At 38.1% G+C, this 13,393-nt stretch overlaps 1 protein-coding gene across 12 annotated transcripts in view; it reads left to right on the top strand.

Annotated features, from left to right (window-relative positions):
- UTRN (utrophin) overlaps positions 1–13,393 on the top strand; it is a 457,624-nt gene that overhangs the window by 220,667 nt on the left and 223,564 nt on the right. For all 12 annotated transcript variants that reach the window (XM_064486618.1, XM_064486616.1, XM_010983720.3 and 9 more), the window contains one exon: positions 10,121–10,310. In XM_064486618.1, coding sequence (XP_064342688.1) covers positions 10,121–10,310 — 190 coding nt within the window. The remainder of the gene's footprint in view (positions 1–10,120; positions 10,311–13,393) is intronic.

Genomic DNA, 13,393 nt, shown 5'->3' with positions numbered 1-13,393 from the left:
ATCTAATGGATAAGATTATTTTGAGGATCAAAAATTATGTCTAAAGATTCCTCCTACATGATATGTGCTCAACAAAGGGTTACCCCAGATTATCATCATCTGCTCCGTCATATTCTGTGTTCCGTAAAAGCTATTGCCCTTCAGTCTGTTTTGCAGCACTGTCTATGGTTAAATTAGCAGAAGGTTGAGTCATCGTCAATCGTTTGTAGTCATTTTGAACAGTCTCTACTTAACGTTAATGATGAAAGCGTTGATTATCTCATTTACTGAATGCAGTATAGATATTCTAAATGTTTATTACCAGATGAAACTTTCAGAAAATGCAATTTTCTTGGTCAGTGCCTTAGTCTGTTCGGGCTGCTCTAACAGAACACTGCACACAGGGTGTCTTATAAACAACAGAAATGTGCTTCTTGTGGTTCTGGAGATCAGGGTACCAGCATGGTTGAATAAGGACCCTCTTCTGGGTAGCTGACTTCTCATAGCCCCACATGGCAGAAGGGGTAAGAGAGCTCCCACAGGCCTCTTATACAAAGGCATTAATCTCATTCACAAGGGCTCTGCCCTCATAACCTAATCATCCTCCTGAGGCTGACCAGTCTCCTAATATGGTTGTACTGGACATGAGGATTTGAACATAGGAATTTGGGGAGGACAGACACATTCAGACCACAGCAGCTAGTAAAATCATCACAGTTGCTGAATTTACTATGCATTTAAGTGTTTTCTGCCTAAGCAGAAGTCTAACCGTCCTGGAAGGAAAGGGTGTAGGATTTTTAAAAATTTGTTTCATGTGAGAGCCATAAATACAGATTTATCTAGTGAAGGAATTTTTTTGAATTCTTTTGAAATGACCCTGTCTTTCTAATTTATGTTCATTAACTTATTAATAATGGCCTGCTGGACATATGGAATGCATGTAGTTTACAAGAGGTTATATAAATACTGCGTGTACCAAAGACTGAATTTGTGAAGCCCTTGACTGTTTTGAAAACGGATTACATTCCAAAAGTTTGAATTTACCTTTGATTGCTTTCTCCATTATTTTTGTTATATATTTTGAAACTTTCATTATTTCTATTATTACTTTTTCAGTAGTGATTATTTGTTGTCCCAACTGATTAATAAAAAAATGAAAAGTTTTTCTTGAGCATCTATCCATTGTTCAATTTCATCAATTTCTTTTAGCTATGATCAGTGGAGATAACTCACACTGGGATTGTGTCCTATGGTGTGACATCAACCAGGTCCAACTTGTACACTCTTTAAATGAATAGCAGCTGTCACTCCCAAATGAATGAGCTTAGGTGAAAGGTACTAATAGTCTTATCCTTTGAGCCTGTACACTAACTAATATGAGGTTCAGAGATCTGGGTCAGTCAACTTGATTTATCCTCTCCAAAGCTTACTTCGTTCCCTGAAAGTAACTTCTATTTTTCAGCCTGTTTCTTTTATTTTCATTGCTAGTGTTTCATTTTTAGTTTTCCCTTCTGAACTAGGAAGGAAATTGGTGGTAAAGAAAAGTGTGAAAATTAAACTCTTTATTTTCCTCTTCATTACATTGTTTTAATATTTCAGTTACTATTTTATTGCTTTGGAAACACTTACCAACAATGTCTTTCTGGTATATGCCTAACAATGCTAATGTTTTCATTTTGTAAGTATCAGACTCAAGCAGGCAGACACTTTCTTAGTGCACTGAACTCCGTAATAAACAAACTAAAGGACTAGCGCCTGTAGCCTTTGTCTTTGCTTTCATTTGTTCTTTTTCCCATTTATTAGATAGTTAAATATTTATTTATTTAACCTTCTCTTTGTCAAGCTCTGTGATCAGCCCTGAAGGTTCAGCCATAAACAATGCCCTGTGCCTACCCCCAGGAAGCTTACCTTTCATAGAAAGAGCCAAGTAGTAAAAAGAAAATAATATAAAATTATAGATGATTATTTTGGAGAAAGAGGAAATTAAGGAGGTGCTACATAAGAGAAGGAATTATGTAGCTCCGCTAAATTTAGAAAGCAGTGTAGAGGTAGCCCTTGAGCTAATTCAAGTTAAGGGGAACCATCTGAAAAAATTCTAGAGTGAACAGCAAATGGAAGAGTCATAAGACAGAAGATAGCACAGAATGTGGTTAAAATCTAATGAATAAGAGGGCTTGAGATGTAGTAAAAGAGAGGCAGAGGCAACATCATGCTGAACTTTATAACAAGGGAAGGAGTTTGGATATTCTAAGTACAATGGGAAGCTGTTGGAGTCAGTAAGCAAGAGGGTGACACTGTCTAATTTATCATATTAAATTTAATCTCTCTGGACCTTATGTGGGGAATAGATGTTAGGGGTATAAGAGAATAATTGGGAAAGCCAGTAAGGAAGTGATTGCTGTGGTCCAGGTGAGAGATGGGTTCCCTGGACTATTGTATGCCAACAATGGTGGAAAGAAGATGATGGCTTTGGGATGTACTTTGAAAGTAGATAAGATGTTCGATGGGTTAGATATGTTATTTGGGTGAGTGGAAACAACCTAAGATGACACTTTGTGAAAAAGGATGAGTGGTGGTACCAATCACTAGAAAAGGCTGTGGGAGTTCAGGGAGAAAAAAATTGAGAACTGGATTTTTAACATGTTCATTTGAGATGCCTATTAGATGATATACAAGTATATAGGTCAAACAGATAATTAGATATGTGAATCTGGAGCTCAAATGTTCTAGACCTTAGAGCTGGGGAGTCCTATATACTTACACTGGAGATTAAATCTGTGGTGTTGGGTAAGATCACTGGGGAAAGTAAAGATGGAGAAGAGAAGAGGGTTCTTGACTGAGTCTAGGGTTTGGTGATGGAACAAAAAATGAAGAGGACAAGAAAGGCTTGGAAAGATCTTCCAATGAAATAGAAAGAAAATCCAGGATTTATGGTGTCCAGAAGTAGAAGAAGAGAATGTTTTTTAGAGGGACTGGAGAGAGGAGAATATTTCTAAGAGGGAATGAACCACTATGTTGAATTAGGCTGAGAAACCTAAGCAGATGACACAATACCATTTGTGGAATTCCACATCTTGGAGATTACTGGTGATTTTGAAAAGAGCAACTTCAAGGGAGTGATGGAGTAGAAGCTAGAGAATGAGATGAAGGTGAGGAAGTAGAAACGATTTGTGGAAAGATCATTAGAGAAGTTTGTTGTAACGAAGGGCAGAAAGATTGGGTAGTACCTGGAAGTCAGTAAAGGGTAAAGAGAGGTGAATGACTTTTCTTTAAAATGGGACATGGTAAATAAAGCATGTGGGTATGCTCATGGTAATGATCCAGTAGATTGATGATTCAAGACAGTGGGACAAAGGAGGAGGAAATAAGTCCTTCCGTTGATAAGAAGGTGGGATCTGGAGAACTGAGCTTGGTAAGAGCTGGGATGCTTTTTCCATTATGACGGGAAGGACAATGAGCAGATGAGTCCAGATGCATGTGGGTTGGAGCCTCAGTGGTAGAAGGATGAAAGATTGTGCAATGACTTCGGCTTTCTTTATGATCTGTGAGGCATGCTCTCAGTGAGGCTGGAGGTGGGACGGAGAGAATCAGCTGTGAAGTCAGAATCTAAGTGGATGGGATGTAGAGTTTCCTAGGGGAGCTTTAGTGCTGGGCAGTGATGGGAGCCTGTTTGTGCTTTATAATAGTAAATGTAAAGGGAAGATAGCTCTGTTGTAGCGTTCTTTAGCAATGCTTATCTACTTGGAGGCAAGTAGGAGGAATGCAGATGAAAGACAGAGAGGGAGCAGGGGAGAGGAAAGTATTTGTAAGGGGGTGGAGACCAGAATGCCACTGGTGCACGTGTTGAACACGTCCCTTTCCTGGGGGAGGGGAGAGGTGCAGTCCCTCACTAGAGCCTGTGGCTTGGCAAGCAGATCTAGAGTTGGATTGCAGACTCCACTCACCTGCTGAGGCAGTGAGCCACTTTAACTACATGCAGTTGCGTGGACCTGGAGGTCAGTAAATGAACATAGTGAATAGCCGTCTTCTGCTCTGAAGGAGTAGGATTTTGCCTGGAAGATCGGAGAACGATGGCTTGGAAATGGCAGTGGGAAGGGGGAGGACCCTCATTCCCATTCCTCACCCTGAGGCATAGAGGGTCTGAGAGGAAAAAGGAAGGAACTTCATTAAAAACTCACAGACAAATTGATGCCACTAGGGAAACCAATTTCTTTTAAGGCAAGGTGAAGGGATTGATCTGAGGAGTCTGCCAGTCGTAGAACGAGTTTTCAGGCTTAATGGAAGAAAGGTTTTGGGGGTGGATTAGGGCGGGTTGGGAGCGTGCAGGATGGTGTTGGGGTTATGGTCCAGTATTGGTTGGCTAATGCAGAACAAATGCCTGGTAGTGACTTAGCTAAAAGGAAAACAGGATGTGGTGAGATGAACCCTCTCACAGAAATAGCTCTGTGTCTTGAATATTTATGTAGTGAGGGTGAGGGTACCTCTCTTAAGCTTCCCAGCAGTGTGGCATTAGCAGCTTAGAACAGTCTCCTTAAGCCCCACGGAGTGCATTTCTAAGTGCCTGCTGTTGCCTCAACCTCTGTGTGGCAAAGACTGGTCACAAAATACCGTAGATGGCTGGAGATATCTGCAGTGATTAACTCTTCATTAAATCCACTGCATTTCCTCGAAGTGCGCTTTAGTGTATTTTCTAGCTAAGTGATATTTTATATACCAAAGGACAAATTACCTCATGAAGGTGCTCATTGGAAAGCTTAGAGAATTGTTTCATAGTAAGTTTTCTACATGTCACTCAAACTCCTGATGTTACTATTTTCCACTCTAGAAGAGATAAATATGTTTAAATCTCATGTAGCTGTAAAGGTCACCTTTAAAGTGTAGTGAAATTTCACAACACATATCTGTGGGTTTCCTAAGATGCTCTTTTCCATTGAAGTCTAAAAAAAAATTTGTGATGTATTTATGTTCAGCCGCTCTACCGACCAATTATAAGTACATGCACACTTGACTAAACAATGTTATATCTTGTAGTTTAAAAATCAAGTATTATTTAACATTTAAAACAACATTTTAAAAAGTCAGTTATGTGGGTGGCCATGTTTTGTTATGCCACCAAATGACTATAAGCTATTTTGTAGCATATCATAGTTGCTTTTATAACAGAAATCTCTTTGAAAGTTTTGAGTTTACAGTTAAAAACTCCCAGTTCCTTTTAATATAAGCTATTATGAATCTGTCACCCATGCTTTCGTTAAATCTTTTCTGAGAAGTTATTTATACATTCAGTCTGCACCATCTCTTGCACTAAAGAATTCTATAGTCTGTCACTTCTGTTTGAAGTAAAAGTTTTTATTTCTGCTAAAATTACCCTTCTGAACTTCAGACGTTGTGTCTTTTAGGTTTTCAGTCAGTCTTTGTTCTTTATGATTTGTAGGTGTAAAGAGATTTTTTTTTTGAAACTCCTCTCTGCCTTTGTCTAGCAACCACAATTTCCTAAATTTGAAATCATTTCTTGTTCTTCGGTAGTCCCCTTCTGCTATACTCTCATTTACATTTCTCAGAGCTTCCTCCAGCTCTGTTCTGATCTTGCTTGGGGTGTAGCAACCAGGACTGTCAGATAGAACCTCTGCATTGAGAATCGTAGACTAATGTGAGTTCAGTGCTGGATGTGATCTTAAGGAATGAATCTTCCACATTAACGCTTCCCAGCCTCTTTGCTGTCTGCACACCAGTCATCTGTCCCCATCTGTAACATTTCATTTACATGCAGGGATTCTTAATGAAGCTGAATTTGAAGCTAAGGATGGGGTGAGAGTGGAGGAACTCTTTTAGCAGGTTTTATAATCTCTGTGATGGATTATGTAGTTTTAAAAGGACCCCTTAGAGATTCTGACATGGACCCTTTACTCAACTACTCCAAGCTTCTTACTTTGAGAATGGAAAAAAAAAAAAAATTGGAGACTTGAGGTGAATTACCCCAAGGTATTTAGCTAGTAAATGGCAGACATGGTAGAATTAGGTCATTTTCTTCTGAGAGCCACGTACAGAGGGCATTAAAGGTAGTTTCTTAGCCTGTGTCCTGAAGTGCACGTATATTCCTGAGCCTCTTAATTTTAGTGATTTTCTTTGCCTTATGGTATTATGATAAGTCACGTGAAATTTCCTTGAAAATAAATAAAAAGATTCTTGTAGTGTCTTGTAGTATGAAGTATACCATATTCTAGACTTAAAAAAAAAAAGGAGTAAAATAAGTGGTGTGGAGAACTGATACCTTTGAGCTATATTCTATTAGAATTTCATATAAATTTTATTAATTTCAAAAATCCAACTATAAATTAATATATATACACTATGATTATAATTTTTAATGTATATTTATTATAATAATATAAAGATAATTTGGACTGTTTTAAGTAGAGTTTAGTTTTCAATGTGTTCATTATTTTTAATAGTTGATTATGATGATAAAAAACATGACACCAGTTATTTGTGAATTAAGAATTCCCTAGGACATTTATTATTAAACTGCATATTTACATAGTATATATAAGATTAATTTCCCAGTATTTCACTGGGAATATTCATATACAAGGTTAGGAAAAATGCTATTTATTGGATGCCTACTATGTCTTGATACTTTTCTGTGTGTACACTTCATTTTTTCCTTAAAATATTTTTGGAAGGGAGATGCTATTCTTACTTTTGTATTAGTTTATTCAGTGAATACTTGTTGGGTTGTTACTGTATTTAGGCCCTGGGGTGACCGTGCACTGATGATTCAGAAGCTTTAAACAGGTAAGCAAACAGTCACTTCCAGTCATGATTAACGATATAAGGCAGAAGAATGGTCTGCAAAGGTGGGAAAAGTATCCTGAATCATCTGGATGGACCCAGTTCCATCCTTAAAAGTGAAGGGTGGAGTCAGACAGTGGGTCAGAGAGATGTGAGGACTCAACCAGCCACTGTTAGCTTTGCAGATGGAAGAAGGGGCCACAAGCCAAGGAATGTGGGTGGAAAAGTCTAGGATATGGGTTCACCCGTAGAGCCTCCACAGAGGGGCACAGCCCTGCCTGCTGACGACTTGATTTTAGTCCAGTGATACCCCTATCGGAAACTAACCTAGAGAACTGGGAGAGAACAAATTTGTGTTGCTTTAAGCCACTGCATTTGTGGTGATTTGTTGTGACAGCCGTAATGGTCTGCTAATAGACACTGTAAGAGAAATTATGGGGTGCTTTGGAATGAGGTACCGTAGGTTTGGAAGGTAAGTAGAAGTTAACCAGGTGGAATGGTAAAGGCTAGTGGCGGGGGAAGGAGGGATGTGAAGGATATTTAAAAGAAAAGAAGTAAAAAGCAGAGCTCTGGATGTGAAACAGTGACCATTTTGAGGGTTAGTAGTTGGTTCATTTTTGTAGCCGGATAAAGCATGAGGCTTGGAGTGATGAGATGATCCTTGTAAGGCAAACAAGACTCAGACCATGGAGAACTTTGTGTGCCAAGTAGAGTTCAGGGAAGATGAACATGATGCTTGAGGAGGTGGGAGCTGCCCTAGCTGTCACAGCCAGTGGGGGAGCTGTGCCTGCCGTGATCCAAAACCTGTAATCTTTTGCTTTCATAACCACCAAAGTAGCTATCTCTTAACCATCGTCTAAAAGTTCTTTTTCAGCAGTTTCCTACAAAGTGAATATTTTTAAAGGAGAATCTATTTCCTTCTGATGACCAGTAGATAATTTGACAGTTTTACAATAAGTGCCCTAGTTTCTGGATTCAGAACGCTCCCCTGATCACCAAAGTGTGCAGCTGGCATTACCCAACCAGCGGACCCAATGTTGTCGAAGGCCAGGTGCTCATGACCCTCTTAGCTCCCTTTTCCTTTGAAGCATCACTTTTTTAGGCTTTCCACCTCCCCTGTTTGCCTGGTTCTTTGTGCTTGTTGGGTATAATTTTGCACCTTAGTGCAAAGTAAGGGTATAAATGTTTCTCACGTGGAAGGAATCTCTCATTTCACCCACAACAGTCTCAGATATTTGCATCCTTTTCCCTAGTCAGGGCATTCTTAGAGTTCGTAGAGCTAATCCGTGATGATGTGTTTTTATGTTAGCTGTTTGCCACATAACCTGTTATGTACATGTGAATATTCTTAAGAATAAAGGATACTGATTAATGTAAAATGAAAGCATTTGACTTCACTAAATTTTTAAATTACTAGATTTTATATGAGTGTTCTTAAAATTAGAGTCATCTATTCATGGTTGATCAATTGAGCGTGTATACTCCTTTAATGCCAGCATCTTTTTGGCACAGCCTTTATTTGGCTATTCTTAATATTTTTTTTCAGTTGTTGTTTTAATAATTGAAAATGTGGGCAGGGTTAGATGGAAGATTAAACACCAACACCACCAACCACCCAAATTTTGGTGGGTAACTTCTAAATATCAAAAATTAAAGAGCTATATACTATGATGACAAAAAAATACTTTAACTACTGAAAGGTTTATAACAAAATATACTGAGTCTCTCACTACTCACACAGTTTCTTTCCCTAAGGGTAACTCTTTTCTCTCCTTTGCTGGGTCATGTGTTAATTCTATTTTTATTTGTTTGAGGAGCTGCCATATTGTTTTCCATAGTGGCTGTACCATCTTATCATTGACTTTTTAGTGAAGTAGATATTCAGTTGTTGACATTATTATGCCTGTCTAAATATCATTAACAGCCAAGCACTATAATTTTGCTGCTTCTCTTATTTTACCTGAAATTAATAATTGCCTTGTTTTTATGCACTTGGTTTTCTTTGCACCTATTGCTAATTCTTCCCACCTATTGCTAATTCTTCCCACATTTTCCAATGGCCTGACAGTACAGTTTCCTACAAGGTCAATAGCATTAAGCAGTCTGTCACTTCCAGTGCTTTTTCTTGTAGACGTCTCTTCTGGAGACAGCTTTCTAGGCCTGCTGCACCGCCATTACCCTGGGGATTTTCTGTGCTTTCCTCCTAGGGTCTCGTGGAGGTTTTTGTTTGTTTGTTTGCTTCTGTCCTCTTTTGAGTTATTTTCTTGTTTTTTCAGAGTGCATCCTTTGTTAGCTTTTCCAAGTTAAAACAAACATCGTATTTGGAATGGTGAAGACAGCCCTCATCTGATCTAACTTGGATGCACTACCCTCTTTCTGTCTGCCCATAGTGAGTTTACAGAACAGAGGGACAGACAAGAAATCTCTGTGATATAGTTGAAGTAATATTTAAGAGTGAAATGAGATCATAATCTAAGGGCTTTTCCGGGATACATGTGATTGAAGGAGGATGTAGAGGAGTTTTGACCTTTGATGAACTCAGGGCAAGGACACCTAATTGGGCTGAGATGTTCTACAGGAAGTAGCCGTTAACCCTTAGAGGATTGGCAGGATTTTAATAGGTGGGGGTTCAGTTACCTAAGACTGAAATTGTTGGTACCCATTTTTAAAATTAAATTGTTGGTTTCCTTTTTATGGGGCTTTGAGACATAGGAAGTTTCAGAGATTGGATTTACAGGTGTTTGTGTCTCTTAAATCATGCAACTCCAGGATAGTTCTGCATTTAATTGTGCTGTAGGTTTAATGAATGCTTTATAAAAAATTTGAATGTCCAGGGTCTTCCAAATATAATATTATTATATTAGCACAAGGAACCAGTTAGTATTGATCTGAAGTGTTTAAAATACATAAAGTATGTCCTCTGCATTATTGTATTGTATCTTAATTTCTTAGATTTTACTTCCTCCTAGAATTCATTTAGTCATTTGTACGAATATTTATTGATACTGCCTTTTGAGTGTCAGACATAATACTAAGGTATTGAAATAAAACGTATGGGGAATAACTTATACAATTACAAGTTGCCAAATACAGTCATAATTACTTTATAATATGGGTGTGATGTTGTTAATATTCCTGTCTCTCTCCCTCTCCCCTTCTCACAATTCACATTACCGCTTATTAAGGGTTAGTCAAGATGCACATATAAATAAATCTCCCAGTTACAGTAGGTAGTTAAATAAATAAAGGCTCCTTGGAGGCTGTCTGTTAATTTTTCTTTAGGGTGTGCATGATGTGGACTGTCACACTGTGAGTAATGGAGACGCGCCTGTCGTGTTGTTACTTGCAGCCTCGCTGACAGACAGAGTGCCTTGGAGGCTGAGCTGAGGACAGTCCAGGCCTCTCGCAGGGACCTGGAGAACTTCCTAAAGTGGATACAAGAAGCAGAAACCACAGTGAACGTTCTTGCCGATGCCTCTCAGCGGGAGAATGCTCTTCAGGACACAGTGCTGGCCAGGGAACTCACACAGCAGATGCAGGCAAGTGCCCGGGAAACTGCAACCTGGATTTTAATTTTTGCTGTGCTCTTTAGATCCATCTTCCATGCAAAATTTATTAGTGTTCAGAGGTGGAGTTGTCACCTTATTCTGGTATGAAATTCATGCTCCCCTCTGAATAATTGGCTTCTGGAAATAAGATCTATGAAGCACTTTTCCTTAATAATTGCAGAGGAACACCTTGTTTTATGGAAGTAATCACTGTTTATTTAGACTTATAGGCTCTTAGCTATTCTATTTTCTGTCATTTTCAAGCCCTATTACAGTTAGTCTTATTGAAGCCTGAATTATAAGGGCATTTCCTCTTAATATGAAGTTGTTTCTTTCTCCATTTATTATAAATACTTAATATAAAAGCTGCAAAGGTTCTGTGACTTGGTTTACAACTAAGAAAATTAGGCCTGAGGGTATTACTTTTATGTCTCCAGCTTGATAACTGTGAGGTTCAGATTTTCTTCTACATGAAATGTGATAAAAATCTTTCCTTTAAAATTTTTTATGAGGAATCTTAGGAAGCACGATCTGAATCTTTTTTCTGCCCCCAAGTACAGCTCCTTCCATGCCCTTGAATTTCCCATCCTTCTGTGTGCAGAATGACCTATTCTTGACAATCACAGGCCTTCTCACTTAGAACTTGGTTTAAAACCTATTTCAGTGGAGCGTTCTCCTTGTTTACCACAGGTTTACATCTGATTACTTCTTTGTGCCGTGTTACTCTCACATCATTTTGACAGTTACTGTTTCTGATATGCTTGTGAGCTCACGATCCATTGGCATCCGATGCCTGTCTCTTCCTCTCTGAGTTGATCACATGGTTCTTCAAGGGCAGGGATTACATTATTCCCTGGTGTTGGCCTCACACTGCTCTGTGTGGAAATTCTAAGTAAATACTGCTCGAAAACTTCACCATTACGAAATTTGCCATGATGACTTCTTTTGAATCCTTTCTTAGGAGCTCTTCTCTCGTTAAACGTCAAAATGTTAACAAATATGCAGGTCTGGGTGAAGAGTTAAGAAATTTTCTTGGAACCATTCTTATTCTTACAAATGTTTTCTGAGTTTGAAATTATTGTCATTAAAAAGATGTAATTTTTTAAAGAAAGCTCTTTTTCTGGAATAGGCTTATTAGTAATTTATTCCCATACATAAAGACTATTAGGGTGTTTTATGATTGGGTTCTCAAGATTCATTTAACAAAAATCTATGTTACTTACATTACTTCTGATTTCTTATTCATTGATTCATTGCATAATACACTTGTGACTTGATAATGAAAGTGAGCAGGCAAGTATTGAAGATAAATCTGTTCTTTTTTTGTGTTACCCTCTGGAGTCTCATGAGGTCACCATAAATGTGAACTGATAAAATATTTAACTATCATCTCATTTTGGGGAGGTTCTAGAGGGCTCTAAATGTGGGTAGGTGTTAGAATATATCATTTTTTATGACTTAAACAACTGTAAGCCCAATCTATTAATGCTCACAGATACTCAGTTTATGTAATGATGTTAAATTCAAAGGATACCCAGGCTATACACTTGAGAAGGTAACAGTTTTAGACAATGAGCAAAGGAGGCTTGACATGAGCCTTGACGATGAGACCTGTTTTAGAGTTTAATAATGTCTTCTGACACATTTTATCTTGCGGTATATTCCTACATAGCCAAAAAACTCTTCTCAATATTTAATGAATATTCAAACTGGGGAAGAAAGACATGTAAATAGAGATGTTTAAAATCTTTCTGAATAAAAATAACTAAGCAAAGGATTAGTTAGGTCTTATGGCAACCAGCATCCAGAAAGAAAGGTTGCTGACTAAAATACATTATAACACGAGTGGTAAATGCTCTTTAAAACTAACTTAATGTTGCTAAAATAGTCTGTTTTGGCCCATAGGAAGTATAAAAGAGGGCATTTATTTAGAGTCTATTAAAATCTCTTTATTTAAAGATAAACACATGTATTTGTTTATGTTTTGGATATTTCACATTATGGTAGTTTGCATGATTTTTCACTCCCTTGATCCTTTGTTAAATGCTTTTAATTTTAAAACATTGTCTTCACATAGTTTAAAAAAAATCCATGCCTTTTTTTCTTGGCATCTTATAGGGAAATGATTTTTAGAGACTTAGTACCTTTTGCTGAATATTTCTGAGGCAAGAGGATTTTAATTTTCATTTGGGTGTTTGCATTAATGATTCTCTTTTTGTGTGAGGGAACAAACAGTTAAAATGAAAAAAAAAATTCAAATGGAAAGACGTTCACTGAAGAAAATCAATGTACAAAAGCACCTGAAATTATAAAATAAATTTTCTGGTGGCATGATGGTGGTGGTGGTGGTGGTGGTGGTGGTAGACAATTTATTTGTGCACTAAGAATGATGAAATAAGATCTCGGCAAATGTGTGCTCTATGTACAAGGAGTGTATGCAGCACTGCTTACACAGCACGTTGGTTCACTGGGTGTACCTGCTTCATGTCTTAAGACAGCTGGATGCAGGGCCATGGGAGTATTTCATGAAGATGAAGACATTTATTTTGTATCTAGTGAATTTGGGTACATTTTGATAAAGGGTAGTTTGGAAGCACAATGGAAGATGAAGGTTAATTTCTGGGAGTATGCTATCATACATGCCATTTCTGGTAAGGATGGATGATCACTTGGATTTATGTATTTGTGTTTCATTGCCCTGCTGCAAGGCAGTTAGGTGTTTCTCCACAGCAGAGAAAAACCTGCTGTGATCTTTGGGAGACAAAAGATCTCTTTGGAGACAAAAGCTCCTGAAGAGCTGAACAATTCAGATCATAGAGGACTTCGTATGACTTGCCAAGTATTTCATATTTTAACCTGGTGGCAATGGGGAGAGGTCCTTAAAGAATATTAAGCAAGAGAGTGATTCAGTGGGATTTGTATTTTATAGGCATCTCGCTGGTGGGTTTATGGAGAATGAGTTTGAAATGGGCAAGACTGACAGCCAAGCAGTCTGTTGGGCCACTCTGTAGCCATCTGGCCATAGGTGACAGTGACTAAAAATGAGGCAGCAACGGGGGGAATAAACCTAATGA

Source organism: Camelus dromedarius, chromosome 6 (genome assembly GCF_036321535.1).
Source record: "Camelus dromedarius isolate mCamDro1 chromosome 6, mCamDro1.pat, whole genome shotgun sequence".
Taxonomy (NCBI): Eukaryota; Metazoa; Chordata; class Mammalia; order Artiodactyla; family Camelidae; genus Camelus; species Camelus dromedarius.
Note: the sequence above shows the minus strand (reverse complement) of the source record. Positions and strands in the feature narration are given on the sequence as shown.